The following is an 18,742-nucleotide window of genomic DNA, read 5'->3' on the forward strand; positions in this document are numbered from 1 at the left end:
CTTGAGCCACAGGCGCCGAGCCCCCTCTTCTATTTCCTGCCATTTCCCAGCCACCAGGCCCCAAGTCCCTGCCTCAACCCTGGCTCTGCATTCTCTGAGGGCCACGCCCACATGGCCCAGCTGGACTGCCTCTTTTCTTGTCTCTGGCCACAACCCCCCTCCATCCTCTCTGGCTCCTGGCTAGCCTCTGTTTTCTGTCTTGCTAAGGGAGTGTCACTAGACTAGGGGTCCCCATTCCCCACCTTGGGTGGGTCAACAGCCTTATAGCACCTGGTCCCCTCTACTACTCCTGCTGCTTGGACCTGAGCCAGGCCTCTTACCCTTTGCCCTGTGGCCTTTTTGGCAAGAAATTGAGGCTGCCTCATCTGCTAAGTCATCACCTAAGCCCTGGTCCCAGACATGCTGGTGTGGGGACTAGCAAGGGAAGGGGCCGGGGAGATACTGCAGTAGAGATTGGGAGGGTTGGGATCTCAAGGCAGAGTGAACTGCCTGGGGTCATGGGAGGGACCATTTGAAAAACCCTGAAAACGGCTCGGCGCCTGTGGCTCAAGCGGCTAAGGCGCCAGCCACATACACCTCATACACCTAAGGTGGCGGGTTCAAATCCCCAGCCCGGGCCCGCCAAACAACAATGATGGCGGCAACCAAAAAATGGCCAGGCGTTGTGGTGGGTGCCTGTAGTCCCAGCTACTTGGGAGGCTGAGGCAGGAGACTCGCTTGAGCCCAGGAGTTGGAGGTTGCTGTGAACGTGATGTCATGGCACTCTACCCAGGGGTATAGCTTGAGGCTCCGTCTCAAAAACAAAACAAAACAAAATACAAACCCTGAAAACATGTGTAGGGGTACAGGGGAGACTTCAGAGGTGTCTTGAGTGGGGCTCTGGGGGATGGAACCAGTCTATGGGGTATGAGTAGGGAGGGCAGATAGGAGGAGTGGGTTTGGGGAGGCTCCTTATCAAGGGGAATAGGCCAGGATACTGGTTAGAGAAGCAGGTGACAGGCCTGAGAGCAGCTGCCCTGAGAGGCCTCCCCCTGCCCTCCTCCCCAGTCAAGCTATTGTTAGATTCTTTGGCCCTTTCCCTGCCTCAGTCCCCACCCTCCTCATCTCTCCCACCTCCCAGGCTGTTTCCACCCATGCTCTGCCTTCTCCCTCCCCTCTTTAAGCCTGTACATTGTTCACACATCAGTCAAGGCCCAACCCACGCACCACCCCTCCCAGGAACCTTCCCTGATGACATGTTCCAGCCCTGGATCTGTGCAGCACTGAGAAAAATGAAGCATCACTTGGTGCTACCCAGAGTGGTTTCTGGTGCTTCTGTCAGGGCTCTGAGGTTAGATTATAGAAGGTTAGATTACAACTCAGATGCAAGACTTTCTCTCGCAAAGTCCGCCTCTATTTTGCTCTCACCCTGCACTGCCTGGCACAGAAGTCACTAGATTCTTCCATAGTGACCCGCCCTATCTATGTGTAGTCACTCATCCATGCGTTCTTGCATTTTCCTGTAGTCACTCCACAGCTGTTCACTGAGTCCTTATGTCTAGTGCTGCGTTCAGTGGAGGAAAGTGGAATAGTGATGATAGTAGGTGCAGCAGTTGTGCCCGGGGAGCTATGGGGCAGGCTCAATGGGAGGAAATGTGGTGGAAAGATAGGGTGTGTGCCCTGGAACCAATTCACATCCCATTTGCCACTAGATGTGTGACCCTTGGCAGGATGCTTATCTTCTCTGGGCCTGCATTTCTCTGCCCTTTAAATAGGGATAATGATGTATCTACCCAGAGGGTTGGTGTGAGGATCTTGTAAAGTGAGAAGATTCTTGTCAAGTTTGTGCACTGGCCGGCAGTGTGCCGTGTTACTTCATTATATTGCAGTCCTCACAATTTCACAAAATTCTCCTTTACAAAAGAGGCAGCTGAGGGGCAGAGATATTAAGGAAATTGTTCAAGATCACACAGCTTTTAAGAGCAGAGCCAGGATCCCAAATTGTGTCCAAAGCCATAGAGACACCCTCCAGGCTGCTCTAGTTTAGCAGGGCAGCAAAAGAAATGGGCGTGAACTGATACTCAGGTAGAAAGAGCCCTGGAAGGTGATTCCCTCCATCATGGAGAGGGTGACTGGAGATAGGCCATTACAGGCTAGACGGGGTGTCTAGAGGTACAAATAGGGAGGAAAGCTGTCAAAGGAGGGTTTGGACAAGGGGAGGCCTGGGAGGACACTGGATTCAGGCTCTGTGGGGAGGGCAGTGGGCAGAGTGCCTGGCTCTGGCTGCCATATGGTGTGGCTCCGCTCTGGAAGGAATAAGAGGGATCTGGCCAGCTGCTGCCTGCATCTGAGGCAGGTGCGGCTGGGCCTAGGGGGGTTCTGGAGCTAGGAGGCACTTTGTCAGTGCTGAGTCCATGTCCCACCACCTGCAGGGAGACGTGGTTCGGCTGTTCCACGCAGAGCAGGAGAAGTTCTTGACGTGTGACGAGTACAAGGGCAAGCTGCAGGTGTTCCTGCGCACCACGCTGCGCCAGTCTGCCACCTCAGCCACCAGCTCCAATGCCCTCTGGGAGGTGGAGGTCAGATTCTTGCTTCCCACACCCAGACTTGGCCCTGGACTTCACCCCTCTCTCTTCCCCATCACCCTGGAGGGAGAAATGTTAGCCTCTACCTGGCCTCTGAGCCCCTTGGGAGCCAAGAGGCCAGGGAGGGTCCACACCCACCTACCAAGAGATCTCCAGGCCTCTTCAGGGTTGGGGGCCCCTCCTTGGCCATCTCTCCTTCCTGCCTCACCCCTGCACACCCCTAGGTGGTTCACCATGACCCCTGCCGTGGAGGAGCTGGCCACTGGAATGGCCTGTACCGCTTTAAGCACCTGGCCACAGGCAACTACCTGGCTGCAGAGGTGAGCGAGAAGCAGAGGGCATTTTGGGAGTCAGGCTGTGTATACCACGTGGGCATGCAGGAGCACATGTGTACATACCTGCATACACAGACACGAGTGACCATGCACCCGGCTTATCTGTACTCATGCATTTACTTACCGAGTATTATCAAATAAGTGCATGATTTTAAATAGGCTAAATAAATATTAATGTGCACCTACTATGTGCCAGGCACTATTCTAGGTATAGAAGATAGAGCAATGAACAAAATTTCTAGTCTGTCCAAATGCACACACTTGTGAGTTCAGGGGCATTGGTGTGTGCTGGTGTGATGTGTGTTTGTTCATTTGTGAATCTATGGAGAAGAGCCACAAAGGGCTCCCCTTGGAGTGACCTGGGCTTTAGAGCTGGGATAGGTACCCCAGGGAGGGTGGGGGTTGCCTTTCTGAACCCAGGGCCCTATGTGGATGGCCTTGTTTTAGGGTGGTCATGTGGATATAGCTTGGTGTCTAGTAGCTCCCCATCTTGTATCTCTGTCCAGGAGAACCCCAGCTACAAAGGTGATGCCTCAGATCCCAAGGCAGTAGGAATGGTGAGAGCCAAAGAGTGACCATGGGCCCCTCTGGGAGTGGAGGGGGCATGGGAGACCCTGAAGCCCTGGGAGGTGGGGTGGAAGGAGGAGGTCCCTCTGATGGGGTCCTAGGGTCTGAGAGAAGGGAGGGACACATGATTGATTTGGGGTCTCACCACAGGGTGCTCAGGGCCGCACAACCCGCAGGAATGCTGGGGAAAAGATCAAGTACCGCCTGGTGGCTGTGCCCCATGGCAACGACATTGCCTCTCTCTTTGAGTTGGACCCTACCACATTGCAGAAAACTGATTCCTTCGTGCCCCGGTGGGTGTGCACTTGTATGTGCCTGGAGGCCAGCCGGGGGTGCCCAGGCTGGGCCTTTCTGTCTCTGGGACTCTTCCAATCCCTCACTCCTCTGTCCTCTTGAGGTCCTTTGGGGTCTTTGTGGGTCTAGGGTCTTTGTAGGTCTTTCCCGTCTGGGGATCCAGCTCTGCAATCCATTGGCAGTCTCCTACCATTGCATGTTTACCATGTGCCTGGACCGGCTTCTGCCACGCTGGGTGGGTGCTGCCTCGTGCTGGCTGCATCACCTTTGCTCTGATCACCTGCCCTAGTCAGTCTGGGTGCTCAAGTGTAGTGGGCTACACAACAGTTTGTCTGTGGCACAGCAGCATGGGGAACCCAGACTGTGAGTGGGGAGGCCAGGTTCCCTGACTTTGTCCCACTGACCCTGAGGTTCTAGGACATAACATCCAAAAACTTCCAGAATCTGGAAGACTTTAGCATTTTCTAGCTGTATGATCTTAGGAGACTTACTCAGTCACTCTGCCTCAGTCTTCTCATCTGCGAAATGGGAATATCAAGTTTACCTATTAATAGGGGCTGATGGGAGAATTAACTGAGTCACTACATAAGCCCATAATTCTTTCCCCCAAACTCTTGGACCAGATACATGTTGATATTCAGATTGATTTTCATCTCAGAAAGATAACCTTATATTTCATCATCAAAGACATAAGTATTTCTGTGAAATGCATGTGTTTCTCTGAAATGCTTTCATCTTGACATTAATAGGGATAGATAGTATAAAAAATCTCATTTATTGAAATCAATTTTGGTTCCAAGTGACAAAGTTTAGTTTTGGAAATGGGGACAAGTCTGGAGGCCTCTGCAAGGGAAGCAGTTATAGCTGGGGTGCAGGGCTTGCTCTCCCCTCCTTCCCTGGCTTCAGACTTCTTGCCTGTCCAGGGACTTCATCCCATGACTGTTGAGGGTGTGGAGTAAGGTGGAGCATGTGATGATGCTGGAGAGGGAAACTGGGCAGGCAGTGGGTGATGCACCACATACACTTCTGTGTCCCTGCCCTCCCACCTGCCTGTAGGAACTCATATGTCCGGCTGCGGCACCTCTGCACCAATACCTGGATCCAGAGCACCAATGTGCCCATTGACGTGGAGGAGGAGCGGCCCATCCGCCTTATGGTTCGAGCCGCCTGGTGCAGGGGGCAGGGTAGGGGCCAGAGCTTGTCCCCAGATGTCTTGCTGATCCCTGTCCCTGCAGCTGGGCACTTGCCCCACTAAGGAAGACAAGGAGGCCTTTGCTATCGTGTCAGTGCCTGTGTCTGAGATCCGAGACCTGGATTTTGCCAACGATGCCAGCTCTATGCTGGCCAGCGCTGTGGACAAACTCAGCGAGGGTTTCATCAGCCAGAATGATCGCAGGTGGGCTGCAGGGGCAGGGCTGCTGAGGTTTCTGTGTGATCTTGGGAGTCACAAAGCAGAAGCTAAGCAGACAGGGCCAGGGTTGAGGAGATGGAGGTGGGGATTGGTCCTGTGGCCCTGGCTAAGCCTGGGCCGCTGAAGCTGGGTGCCTTCCTCACTGCTCCCTTAGTCCCAGACTAATCCTATGATGGAGCCTTGAATTACTGATGATGGGACTGAGGCTCAGAGAGGGTAAGATACTTGCCCAGGGTCACACAGCTAGTAAGTGGCAGAGTCAGGATGTAAATGCAGACCCCATCCACATTAAACACTCTGCCTCGTACCCTGCAGTTCCTCTCCCAATTGGAGTATTCCAAGATTCTGTCTTGGGACACTTCAGTATCCAGGGTGTAGGGGCCTGATTGTTTTGAGAGCAGTTCAGTATAAAGCTGGGGAGAGAAGCTGTTGGCTGATGATGGGGGTTTGTGCTCTGGGGGCTAGTAAGTGACCTCAGGAAAGCCATGCTTTGGGAAGGGCTGGTTACCCCCAGGGCAACTTACACTCCTCATTTACCATGTCACTTTGGCCAGGTTTGTCATCCAGCTGCTGGAGGACCTGGTGTTCTTTGTCAGTGATGTCCCCAACAATGGGCAGAATGTTCTGGACATCATGGTCACCAAGCCCAATCGGGAACGGCAGAAGCTGATGCGGGAACAGAATATCCTCAAACAGGTGCTTTTGTGTGTATGAGTGGGGACGGCCTGCTTGGGTCTCTCTGCCAATTCTCATCACCCCTTTTTTTAAAGAAAATGAATGTCTGTGGGTATGACCAAGTACCTACTTATACTGACTTGTGATCCCCACTGTTGAGGAGGTGCCATTATCATTACTCCTGTTTTACTGAGGACACTGAAGCACAGACACTGGGGTAGCTAGCCCAGACCACACAGCTAGGAAGCAGCAGGTCAGGATTTGAACTCATGATGCCAGGCCCAGAACTTGGCTTTTTTTTTTTTTGAGATGGAGCCTCAAGCTATCCCCCTGGGTAGAGCGCCATGGCATCACAGCTCACAACAACCTCCAACTCCTGGGCTCAAGCGAGTCTCCTGCCTCAGCCTCCCAAGCAGCTGGGACCACAGGCGCCCGCCACAACGCCCGGCCACTTTCTTTTAGCTGCAGCCATCATTGCTGTCTGGCAGGCCTGGGCCGGGGATCCGAACCCGCCACCCTAGGTGTATGTGGCTGGCGCCCCAGCCGCTTGAGCCACAGGTGCCGAGCTGAGACTCTGCCTTTAAAAAAAAAAAAAGAAAAAGAAAATTAGGTCAACTTGAGGTGGTCAGTGTAGGGAGGTGGTCAGCTATGGAGGTTCAACCGTAGGTTGTGCCTACCCTGAAATTTTCAGCATGATCTCCTAAGAATAAGGACGTTCTCCTGTATAACCACAGTACCATTAACATACCTAAGAAAATTAGTAGTAATACTCAGTCTATATCAAATTTCCCTAACTTTCCCCAAATATATGTCTTTTTGAAAGTTTTTTTTTTTGCAACAGTCTTACCCTGGTGCCCTGGATAGAGTGCCATGATGTCATTCATCATAGCTTACAGCAACATCAAACTCCTGGGCTCAAGCGATCATTCTTGCCTCAGCTTCCTGGGTAGCTGGGACTACTGGCATCCACCACCATGCCCAGCTAGTTTTTCTTTTTTCTAGCCTCAAGCTGTCCCCCTGGGTAGAGTGCTATGGCATCTGAGCCACAGCAACCTCAAACTCCTGGGCTTAAGTGATTCTCTTGCCTCAGTCTCCCAAGGAGCTGGGACTACAGTCACCTGCCACAACGCCTGGCTATTTTTTGGTTGCAGTTGTCATTGTTTGTTTGGCAGGCCCAGGCTGGATTCGAACCTGCCAGCTCTGTTGTATGTGGCTGGCGCCTTAGCTGCTTAAGCCACAGGTGCTGAGCTGAGCTAGTTTTTCTATTTTTACTAGAGATGGGGATCTCACTCTTGGCTCAGGCTGGTCTGAAACTCCTGAGCTCAAGCTATCCACCTGCCTTGGCCTTCCAGAGTGCTAGGATTACAGATGTGAGCCACCGTGCCTGTCCCAAAGCTTATTTTTTAAACCAGGATCCAACTAAGTTTTTTTCATTCCATTCAGTTGTTCTCTCTCTTTGGTCTCTGTTCCAGCAGAGTTTTTCACCTCACCAACCCCTGCTTTTATTATTTTACTATTATTATTGAAATTATGTTACTATTTTTCTTTTCTTTTTTTTTGAGACAGATTCTTACTTTGTCATACTTGGTAGAGTGCTGTGGTGTGATAGCTCACGGCAACCTCAAAGTCTTGGACTCAAATGATCCTCTCCCCTCAGCGTCCCAAAGTAGCTGAGACTACAGGTGCCTCTTACAACACCCACCTAGTTTTTCTACTTTTAGTAGAGAAGGGATCTCGCCTTTGCTCAGGTGGTCTTGAACTCGTGAGCTCCAGCAATCTACCTGCCTCTGCCTCCCACAGTTAGAGGATTACAGGCATGAGCCAATGCTCCCAGCCTATGTTACATTTTTCTGATATAGCAGGCCTGAGTCTGATTGCTTAAGCTCTGCCCACAGTGGCCTGGCCTGCCTTTCTCTTAGCCTCAGACCCCTGAGGTGTGGCGACTCCCTGTCTTCCCTCACATGCTGAGTCAGGCCCCTGCTGAGTTGGGATTAGAATAGTGTCAGGAGGGATGGGCTGAGGTCAGCATTGGGCCAAGACTGGGGAAAGTTAGGGAATTGGGGCTGGTGTGGTCCAGCTAAGAATCAGCTTCTGGCAGATGTCAGGGGTGGCTTTAGGGAAGGGTCAGGTGGGACAGTTATAGGGTGCAGGCAGATGTGGAGTTATCTTTCCTCACCCTCTGCATTCCCCCAGATCTTTGGCATTCTGAAGGCCCCATTCCGTGACAAGGGGGGTGAGGGTCCCCTGGTGCGGCTGGAGGAGTTGTCCGACCAGAAGAATGCCCCTTACCAGCACATGTTCCGCCTGTGCTACCGTGTGCTTCGGCACTCCCAGGAGGACTACCGCAAGAACCAGGTGGGCCGCTGTGGTGCTGCTCGCTCACTCGCTCACTTGCTCCTTCACTCATTCTCCATTCATCAGTGTGAATGTCCTCAGGCATATGCCCTCCTGGGTGTGCAACCTGGCTAAGCGCTCACAAGGCCTCAAGCTGGGCTCAGTGCTCTGCTGTTGACTTTTGCACTGGGCTCCACACATTATGTAGCTGATCCTGCCAAATGGACAAGGTCCCTGCCCTTGTGCAGGTTTCCTTCTGGTAGGGGAGACAGACCATCAGCTATATAACGTTAATATAAAGGCTCTCTTCTGCTTGGTGCTGCCTTCCTCCGTGGACCTCCTCCTTTCTAGGGTGGTGGGGCCACTGTCTATACTGGTCCCTATCAGGGTCCAGGGCACTGTTCCGGAGCACAACTGGGGCTCCGTGCCCCACCTGTGGCTCTCTGTGACCCCAGGCCCCTCCCTCTGTCCCTCAGGAGCACATTGCTAAGCAGTTTGGGATGATGCAGTCTCAGATTGGCTATGACATCCTGGCTGAGGACACCATCACTGCCCTGCTGCACAACAACCGCAAGCTCCTGGAGAAGCACATCACCAAGACTGAGGTGGAGACCTTCGTCAGCCTAGTGCGGAAGAACCGGGAGCCCAGGTGGGCCCAACCTGCCCTCTTCCCTCCTCCCTCCCCTGCGCATGGAAGTCTAAAGGTGCTGGTTGTTAAAACATCAAAATATAAGGTGGCCATAAAGTTTATGGCCACCCTGTAGGTCTGTACCTGTTGGTAAACTGTCACCTCCCTGAGGCCCTGGTCTTCCTAGTCCCTCTTTGGGACCCTCCCAAATTTGGCCCACTCTAGCAATAAGAGGAGAGACTCCTGGGATATAGCAGGAGGCTCCCAAGATCCTTCTCTGGTGACAAAGTCACTGCCTATACTGAACCAGTTAAACATTTTAAATGACATCCTTGCCCTTTTCTCCCTTCACACTGACCCTTGGGCCCACAACTAGCTTTCCTTCCTTCCCCAGAGTGATGCCCTGGGTTGTCCTTCCCTGGGCAGCTAGAAGTCCATCCCACCCACCTGCAAGGCATGGGAGAGCACAGGGACAGTGGGCAGTAAGCTGCTTCTGGGGGACCAGTGCTGCCAGATGGGGAAGGGAAGGTGGGCTTTGTGTCTACAGAGCCAGCCTCTGAGATCCTCCCACACCCTGCTGTCATCACTTCAGGTTCCTGGACTACCTCTCTGACCTGTGTGTTTCCAACCACATCGCCATCCCTGTCACCCAGGAGCTCATTTGCAAGTGTGTACTGGACCCCAAGAACAGTGACATTCTCATCCAGACTGAGTGAGTGCTGCCCCGCCCCCACCCACAGCCCAGGGCCACACCTGGTTCCAACCTTCTCTGCCCATAGCTGCCTTTGAGCTCGGACCCTGTCTGGAGCTGATGCCCTTGCTCTATGCAGATATGAACCCAGTGTCTGCTGTGCCCAGCACTGTGGGGGAGGGTGAAGGAACACAGAGGAGAATGAGCTAAGGACCCTGTCTTTGAGATGCTCATGGTCCATCTGGGTCCCAATTTGGAAATTTGTACTCAGTGGGAGGTAGTATTGGAGTCAGAGCTGGCCCAGCAACGGCCATGCTCAGGGAGGAGAGCCTTATGAGGTTGGGTGTCTGCAGGGCCTGGGTCCTGGCCCTAGCTCTGGCATCCTGTAATGAGTGGTGCTGGCCTTCAGGCTCCGGCCCGTGAAGGAGATGGCCCAGTCTCATGAGTACCTGAGCATTGAGTACTCAGAGGAGGAAGTGTGGCTTACTTGGACAGACAAGAATAACGAGCACCATGAGAAGAGTGTGAGGCAGCTGTCCCAGGAGGCGCGGGCTGGCAACGCCCATGACGAGAACGTGCTCAGCTACTACAGGTGCCTGGCCCCTCCCCTCCCCCCTGTGTACCAGTGCCACCCTCTCCTCCCCCTGGGCCTTTTTTTTTTTTTTTTGAGATAGAGCCTCAAGCTGTCGCCCTTGGTAGAGTGCTGTGGCATCACAGCTCACAGCAACCTCCAACTCCTGGGCTCAAGTGGTTCTCCTCCTTCTGCCTTCCAAGTAGTTGGGCCTACAGGCGCCCACCACAAGGCCTGGCAATTTTTTGTTGTAGCCATCATTGTTGTTTGGCAGGCCTAGGCTGGATTCAAACCTGCTAGCTCAGGTATATGTGGTTGGTGCCTTAGCTGCTTGAGCCGCAGGTGCCGAGCCATCCCCCTGAGCCTTCTGAGTGGGCCTCAGTCTATTCCAGCTGACAGGTGAGCTCTGCCAGCTTCAAGTAGGGCTCCTGCCTGCTCGGGAAGAGGTGTCCCTGCCTCCATCCCTCACCGTGAATCTCAGACTGAGAAGGCTGCGTGAAGAAATAGCCCGGGGTGGCCTTGAGGCTAGGTTCAGCACAATAACCAGGCTTCAAAGAAACCAAGCCTGATTCTAAACATACATATTTTTATTAATAGCACCAGATGCCCTTCTTAAATGCTTGCCATGTGCCAGGCACTGTTCTAAGCACTTCACCTGGTCACCACTTGAGCCTCACAGCAACCTTATGAAGTAGGTACTATCATTGCCCAGCTTGTAAAGTTGGAGAAATGGAGGCACAGAGAGATAAAGGAACTTGTCCAAGGCTACACAGCCCTAAGTGGGGAGCCATGGTTCATACCCAGGTGTCTGGCTCCAGAGCCCATGGTCTCCGAGGCAGCAAAGGGCATAGCATGGCCCAGGGCACAGCAGAGCTCCCAGCATCCCTCATTTTCATATCTCTACTCTTCCCCCCTTTTCCAGCTTGCCCTCCCTCTCTCTGCCCTAGGCTGGCTCTTTGCACCTCCCTCTCTCCACCCTCTCATTTCAGACACCCTTCTTCCCATAAAAACTGGTCCTGTCTTAGCCAGAAGGTGTTTTCCTCCTAAGCAAGAAGGGACAGAATTGCAAATACTAGTCATTATGGACAAGCTTTACATTCAGCTAACTCAGAATTTTTCCTTGTTATTACAGTGGCTGTAAATGAATCCCTTTTCTCTGGCCCCCAACTTCCCTGTTCTCACTGTCCTCCCTGCCCTGCAGGTACCAGCTAAAGCTCTTTGCCCGCATGTGCCTGGACCGGCAGTACCTGGCCATTGACGAGATCTCCCAGCAACTGGGCGTGGAGCTGATCTTCCTGTGCATGGCGGATGAGATGCTACCCTTTGACCTGCGTGCTTCCTTCTGCCACCTGATGCTGCATGTGCATGTGGACCGTGACCCCCAGGAGCTGGTCACACCTGTCAAGTTTGCCCGCCTCTGGACTGAGATCCCCACAGCCATAACCATCAAGGAGTGAGAGGGGTGGGGGGCATGCAGGCAGGGCTGGAGCAGAGGCTAGGGTGGGCAGATCGCAGGGATCCTTATGCCTGTCGCTTCCACCCCCAGCTATGATTCCAACCTCAATGCTTCCCGAGATGACAAGAAGAACAAGTTTGCCAGCACCATGGAATTCGTTGAGGACTACCTCAACAATGTGGTCAGCGAGGCCGTACCCTTTGCCAATGAGGAGAAGAACAAGCTCACCTTTGAGGTGGCTGGGGGACTGCCTGGGACCTGGGGTTCAGAGTGACTCTGGGTTGTGCCCCACCAGCCTCAGACTGCACCCAGGGGTGGGTTGTGGTTTCCATGACCCCATTTCCTGCCATGCCCCCAGCCAGTGCAAAGGGATGGCATAGAGGCATAGACGGTGGGATTCTTCAAGTGGGAGACCTCTGTTTTGATCTTGTGGCTGCCCTCCCTGGGCCACTCGCCCTTTCAGTCAGGGCTGCTCTTTCCTGAGTCCCCACTCTCCCAGGAGCCCCACCCTCATGGCTGTTTCCCAGGCCCTGGTCCACTCCATGAAGCCCCATCCTTTGTGCACTGGCCCCACCCACTCTTACATCAGCCCTGCCTCATCTCCGCAGGTGGTCAGCCTGGCGCACAATCTCATCTACTTTGGCTTCTACAGCTTCAGTGAGCTGCTGAGGCTCACTCGCACGCTGCTGGGCATCATTGACTGTGTGCAGGGGCCCCCAGCCATACTGCAGGCCTATGAGGATCCAGGCGGTGAGACTTCTGTGCGGCCTGGGCCTCCTCTTAGCCCTGAAGTCCTCTCTTATCAGCTCTCTTGCGTAGCTTTCCTCTTGGCTGTGTTGCAGGGGGCGTCTGAGCCCCAGTTCCCTCCTACCTTGGCTGGACCAGGCATTGTGGAGACCATGGGGGAGGAGATAATGAGGGAGGAGGGGAGACAGCCCAGCTATCGTGGAACCACCATCGCAGAGGAGACAACAGCCCGGCATCTGGAGTGTGAGGAAGAAGGAAGGCACAGCCTGAGGGATGAGGTGCAGCCCTGCCCTCTCAGGCACCCCTAGGCTACATAAACTCTTCTAAACAAGAATGCCTAGAGTTTGGCACCTGCTTTTTTGGGTCCCTGCCATAGTGTTCCTCAGTCCCCTATTCTCTGCAGCAGCTCTTAGGATTTCCCATAGAGAATTCTTACCCATGTGCCCACAGAACTCACCTTTGCCCTGGTCCTCCTTGCTTTTCTCAGATTTGGCTTAAAGCTCACCTCCTCTAGGAAGCCCTCCTGGGTTAGCCCTGTCCCTTCCTTAGCAAGGCTTTGCCTTGCAGCTAACACAGGCAGTGCGCATACTCTACCTCCTCGTCAGACCAGGGAGCCCTGCTGTGTACCCTCAAACCCCCTTTTGCTCCTTACTCCACAGGCAAGAATGTGAGGCGGTCCATCCAAGGTGTGGGGCACATGATGTCCACCATGATGCTGAGCCGCAAACAGTCTGTCTTTGGTGGCCCCAGCCTGCCTGCGGGTGCTGGTGCTGCTGAGCCACTGGACAGAAGCAAGTTTGAGGAGAATGAAGACATTGTGGTGATGGAGACCAAGCTGAAGATCCTGGAAATCCTGCAGGTGATTGGGCCCAGAGCCTCGGGGAGGGTCTGAGAATAGGGACAGTCACTGTGAACCCTTCAGATTTCAGTATTTGGTACTAGAAGTCTCCACAGTGATCTCTGTCAGGCAGTTCTCAAAGTGTAGTCCTTGGGCCAGTAGCATTAGCATCACCTGGGAACTTGTCAGAAGTATTACACATTCTTGGATCTTATCCTAGACCTACTGAGTCAAGAACACTGCAGGTGGAGTCCACAGTCTGTGTTGTGATAAACCCTCCTAGCTTAATCCTCCCATTTTTACAGGTGAGGAAAGTAAAAGGAGGGAGGGACTTTTCCAAGGTCTTGGGGAGTTTGAAGCAGAGCTGGATTTGAGAACCTATTTTGTGGTGAGGTGGAGGCAGTTGTTCTTATTCTGGTCTCATCTGAGACTCTCCAGTGGCACCTGGGGAAGGGACTTATGGGGTCCTGAGGAGGGATAAGGATTCTTGGTTTTGTTTTGCTGCCAGCAGAGGGCAGGAAGGGTAATGCAGTGACCTCCGCAGGGGACCCACTCTGGCTGGGGAGTCAGAGGAGGGAGTTTGCATGTCTGCATTCTGGAGTATGGCCAGAGGCTCTGTGCCCCTGTGGACAGAGGCCAGGCAAGGCTGTCTGTAAACCCTGTGCCCTTGCCCTTACCCCTTAATGGCTTCTCCTGCTTCCTTAGTCTTCCTTTCTTTCTGAGAGTCCCAGGGACTGTGGCTAAGTGGGATAGGAGGATGAGAGTTGGCCTAGACTTGGGACTTTCATTCCATTTCCTGTCAGTGTCCAGTCTGGGGAAGAGAGACTTAGTGGGCTGGAGTGGGGGGCTCCCTGCCTCTTACTGAGAGGAGGCACTATTCCCCTGGACTGCGGCAGGAGCTGGGGTCCTGGAGCATCTGTGAACATCTATTCTGAGGACTCTCCCCAAGTGCTAAGCCCATTGGGGTCCCCCTTACCTCTCATGGAGGAGAAAGGGCCTTTGACCTCAGATCAGTCCTCACCCTCTCCCCTCCTCTCCAGTTCATCCTCAATGTCCGCCTGGATTACCGCATCTCCTACCTGCTGTCTGTCTTCAAGAAGGAGTTTGTGGAGGTGTTCCCCATGCAGGACAGTGGTGCTGATGGCACAGCCCCTGCCTTTGACTCCACCAGTGAGTCCTCCTCCCTGCCTCAGGCTGCAGCTGCGTAGCTGACTAGGGACAGTGGGCAATGGGGTGGAGCCAGATCCCCTGCTCTGCCCTTTTCCCCAGTCTGCAGGGTCTTTTCTTTCCATCATCTCATTTAATTGCCAAAGTAACAGGGAAGGGCAAGAACCCTTCCTTTCATTTCCTAAATGGGGAAACTGAGGCCCACAGGAGAGCAAGGACTTGCCCAAGGTCACAGCCAATCAGAGTCAGACTAGCACCTGGTCTTTTGACTCTCAGCTGGTACCTCTGTTCATCTTGGTCCTGCCCCACGGAGCAGTGGGCTCCCATGGTTCTGGCCCTGCTTGTTCTGTCCCAGCAACCCTGCACTTCCTCTCCAGGGAGGGGCTACCCAGCTATTACTGCAGGAGGTGGACAGAATGCTCCCTGTGCTCCCCATCTTTCCTAATAATGGACTAACCACTTGTCCCCATCTATCCCCTGTTCCCCACAGCTGCCAACATGAACCTGGATCGCATTGGGGAGCAGGCAGAGGCCATGTTTGGAGTGGGGTGAGGCCAGGGTGGAAATAGGGGGCTGTGTGTGGGGTTGGCAGGTTTGACACCCACTGTTGGGTTGGGCTGGGTTTCCTGTGCTGGGGCCTGGCTTTCCTTCCTCTGTTCACAACCCCTTCCCCTGCACCCCTCCCCCCACCGGCCTTCACCAGACTTTGTGCTCTGACTCTTCCCCACCTAGGCCCAGGGCTCTAGGGGCTACTTGGGTCCAATCCTCTTGGCCATCCCCTGACTCAACTCTGGGCAGTTGTGCCTCTAATTGTGCAGTTGGACTTGAGTCAGGGAGCTGGATGGATGTCCCTGGTTCCATAGCAGGGAGATGTGGGGGATATTTGGCTTGACAGGCTGGAGTGGGGAGGGGTCCCTGAAAGCTCTTACCATTTTGGTGCAAGGCTCTTCCCTGGCATCCAGCAGAGCCTGCAGACCCCCTTCTCAGAGTATTAATTTTAAATTCATAAAATAAAGCACATACAATTACAAAGGAAACCAATGGCTTTGAGGCACAGTTATCAAAATATTGAGGAAAACAAATTTGAAGTAACAGTTATATATATGCCTCTTTATTAACACATTAAATAACAAGCTGTCCCGGTGGGTGTAATTAGCACCATTACTTGAAGTAGTGATGAATGTAAACGATATTTCATGATTTATGTTAACAACTCTGAGGTGATATGAAAACATCTGTGATTTTTATTGGTGACAAACTCACAGGTAGCACTAATATTTCCTTATTGAAGAAAATGCTATATTTTGGTTAGAGGTTGTTAAAAATAAAAACATGGGCTCAGCGCCTATAGCTCAACCGGCTAAGGCGCCAGCCACGTACACCTAAGGTGGCAGGTTTGAATCCCCAGCCCGGACCTGCAAAACAACAATGACGGCTGCAACCAAAAAATAGCCGGGCCTTGTGGCGGGCGCCTGTGGTCCCAGCTACTTGGGAGGCAGAGGTAGGAGACTCGCTTGAGCCCAGGAGTTGGAGGTTGCTGTGAGCTGTAATGCCATAGCACTCTACCCAGGGGGACAGCTTGAGGCTCTGTCTCAAAAAAAATAAAAAATAAATAAAAACATGATTTCTCCATATCTGTGCTCTGTGTACATCTTCTTGGTGGCGGGTCTTTGCTTCAGGTATTTAATCAAGGGGACCCCTGAGGGATCCCAGAAGACATGGGGTCACTAGGGAGGAGGGACTCAGGCTGTGGCTATTTGCAAACTGGTGAGAAAGTGTCAGTATTTTTAATAAATGTAGACTGGCACTGCATCTGCCGAGTGGGTAGCAGGGAGGTTGCTTGTGCCAGGGTCCCTGCACCACTGGGACAGTAGGGGGTGCCCCTGTGCCTGTCCCTGCAGGAAGACCAGCAGCATGCTGGAAGTGGATGATGAGGGCGGCCGTATGTTCCTACGCGTGCTCATCCATCTGACCATGCACGACTACGCACCTTTGGTCTCGGGCGCCCTGCAGCTGCTCTTCAAGCACTTCAGCCAGCGCCAGGAAGCCATGCACACCTTCAAGCAGGTGACAGGACTACTTGGCACTGGCACTGAGCATTAGGCCTGTGCTGGGTGCTGGGGGTAAATGATGATTAAGGAACTCCCAACACAGGGGGGGAACTTAGGATGCACATTTGGGGTTTTCAGCCTTGCTGAGCTCATTAAAGGAGAGGACCGAGTCTTGGCCACCTTTGTCTCTTTCCTGCTTGGCTCAGTGCCTTCCATTTCTTATGATGTGGACAGCGCTTTATAGGTTGTAAACTCTATTACATGCACCTAGCATGCAGGCAGCCCTCACTGAGGTGACTGGTGCTTTTTATTGTGATGTTACTTAGTATTGACAGCTCCCTCTGTGTAACTCGGTGTAGGAATGGAAGAGTAAGTGCTTAAGTGTGCCAGGCGCTGCACCCTGGGCTTGCACCATCTTACAGAATTCCTGCAGCAGCCCTGATGGAGTAGTTACTACTCCCTTATTCCCTCCCATGTGAGGCAGGGAGAAGTCAAGGCCCAGGGAACTTTCCTCCCATGCCCACTGACCCAGAGTGAAGAAGGTGGCAGTCAGATGTGGGTCCACGTATTCAGAGTTCAGGTTCCATGTTCAGCCAGTGTTCGTTGATGCCAGAATGCTTTGCCCTGCCTGTTTGGGATCTAAGTAGATAAGTGACAGTAGTTAGTGAGTAACTGAAGACAGGTGATGTAGCAGCTCGGGGCAGGGAGTGGAGAGAGGCCTATAGCCATGGGAGGGGGGCTTCCTGAAGGTGGTGGGCTTATGGCAGGGTCATAAATCTTAAGTAGGATTTGGCTTGGTGGAGAGGGACGGTGGTGGTGGGGCAATTCCAGGGGCAGGTGGGAATCCTGGACTAGGGTAGTTCTTCAGGTGGCCCTGGGGGGCCTCTTACCAGCCAGGTGTGTGCTTCACCTGCAGGTGCAGCTGCTGATCTCTGCCCAGGATGTGGAGAACTACAAGGTGATCAAGTCAGAGCTGGACCGTCTGCGGACCATGGTGGAGAAGTCAGAGCTGTGGGTGGACAAGAAGGGCAGCGGCAAGGGCGAGGAGGTGGACACAGGCACTGCCAAGGACAAGAAGGAGGTGAGCGGGGCTGCAGGAAGCTGGGACAGGATTCCTGAGAGGGTGGGCCTGGCTGACCTCTCTGTGCTCCCAGCGGCCCACGGATGAAGAGGGCTTTCCGCACCCACCTGGGGAGAAGAGCAGTGAGAACTACCAGATCGTCAAAGGCGTGAGTGGCCGAGGGTCCTGGGGCTAGGGCTCTGCTGATCTGCCTATCCTGGAGTCTCCTGCTGGTCAGGCCTCCTGTAATTCCCCCTTTGCCAGCCATGGGCCCTCAAAATAGACATTCCCTACCTGTTAACAGCCTTGCCAGGGCTCAGAAGGAATTATTTTAAAGCCAAAGGAATTTCATGAAATTCCACTTCAGTCATATTGTTCTATTTACTTTTGTGGGTAGAATTGGGTTTTTAGTGCTTCCCTGGCTTGTTGTGACACTCTGATTCAGCAGCTGTGACCTCTTTCCTCCTTCCTGCCCTGGATGCAAGTGAGAACTTGGCTGTGGGGGCCAGGCAAAGGGCAGCCTGGTGCGCAGAGGAAGTGCCCTAGGCTCACCCATCTCTCCCCAGATCCTGGAGCGGCTGAACAAGATGTGTGGGGTTGGGGAGCAGATGAGGAAGAAGCAGCAACGGCTGCTCAAGAATATGGATGCCCACAAGGTCATGCTAGACCTGCTGCAGATCCCCTACGACAAGGTACTCTGACTTCTGACTCTTGACTTTTGAACTTTAACCTGACCCAAGCTATATACCAGTCCCTGATGCTTAAGTCACCAGCCTCACTTTGTTATTTTACACTGACCCGTTCCAGACACATCTTGACCTTTGAATCAGATCTTTGTATCTTCTCAGCCTTTGGCCCTCTACCCTTCATCCTGATCCACTTTGACCTTGATGTGTCTCCACCTCACCCTGATTCTTGACGCTGACCCCACCTTCTTGCCCCTGCAAGCCTATCCCTGATGATCTCGGCTTCTTCTCCACTTTGAGCCTCAGCTTCCTTGCTGTGACCCATATTGACTCTAATCTGGCCCCAGCATCTCCTTGACCCAGGATACCCATGCTGGCCTCATCTTGAGCCCTTATTGTGGTCCTTGCCCTTGACTCACTCTGACATCTCACCTAGCCTTGTCCCTAGGCCCAGCCTGCTCCTGTATCCTGTCTTTTTTTTGAGACAAAGTCTCTACCCAGGCTAGAGTGCCATAGTGTCAGCCTAGCTTATAGCAACCTCAAACTCTTGGTCTCAAGTGATCCTCCTGCCTCAGCCTCACAAGTAGCTAGGACTATAGGTGCCATTACACCCAGCCAATTTTTCTTTTTCTTTCTTTCTCTTCTTTTCTTTTTTTTTTTTTTTTTT

At 53.1% G+C, this 18,742-nt stretch overlaps 1 protein-coding gene across 1 annotated transcript in view; it reads left to right on the forward strand.

Annotated features, from left to right (window-relative positions):
- The window catches only part of ITPR3 (inositol 1,4,5-trisphosphate receptor type 3), a 77,253-nt gene that overhangs the window by 38,001 nt on the left and 20,510 nt on the right, over positions 1 to 18,742 (forward strand). The window contains exons 8-28 of the mRNA XM_003789102.2: positions 2,412 to 2,558; positions 2,789 to 2,884; positions 3,406 to 3,456; positions 3,617 to 3,759; positions 4,817 to 4,916; positions 4,996 to 5,156; positions 5,726 to 5,867; positions 8,040 to 8,201; positions 8,657 to 8,829; positions 9,401 to 9,520; positions 9,909 to 10,091; positions 11,272 to 11,523; positions 11,617 to 11,761; positions 12,135 to 12,276; positions 12,933 to 13,132; positions 14,152 to 14,281; positions 14,769 to 14,826; positions 16,180 to 16,345; positions 17,246 to 17,410; positions 17,484 to 17,558; positions 17,956 to 18,081. Of these exons, the coding sequence (XP_003789150.1) occupies positions 2,412 to 2,558; positions 2,789 to 2,884; positions 3,406 to 3,456; positions 3,617 to 3,759; positions 4,817 to 4,916; positions 4,996 to 5,156; positions 5,726 to 5,867; positions 8,040 to 8,201; positions 8,657 to 8,829; positions 9,401 to 9,520; positions 9,909 to 10,091; positions 11,272 to 11,523; positions 11,617 to 11,761; positions 12,135 to 12,276; positions 12,933 to 13,132; positions 14,152 to 14,281; positions 14,769 to 14,826; positions 16,180 to 16,345; positions 17,246 to 17,410; positions 17,484 to 17,558; positions 17,956 to 18,081 (2,937 nt within the window). The remainder of the gene's footprint in view (positions 1 to 2,411; positions 2,559 to 2,788; positions 2,885 to 3,405; positions 3,457 to 3,616; positions 3,760 to 4,816; positions 4,917 to 4,995; positions 5,157 to 5,725; positions 5,868 to 8,039; positions 8,202 to 8,656; positions 8,830 to 9,400; positions 9,521 to 9,908; positions 10,092 to 11,271; positions 11,524 to 11,616; positions 11,762 to 12,134; positions 12,277 to 12,932; positions 13,133 to 14,151; positions 14,282 to 14,768; positions 14,827 to 16,179; positions 16,346 to 17,245; positions 17,411 to 17,483; positions 17,559 to 17,955; positions 18,082 to 18,742) is intronic.

This window comes from Otolemur garnettii, unplaced genomic scaffold (genome assembly GCF_000181295.1).
Source record: "Otolemur garnettii isolate 467f Iridium unplaced genomic scaffold, OtoGar3 scaffold00031, whole genome shotgun sequence".
In the NCBI taxonomy this organism is placed as follows: domain Eukaryota; kingdom Metazoa; phylum Chordata; class Mammalia; order Primates; family Galagidae; genus Otolemur; species Otolemur garnettii.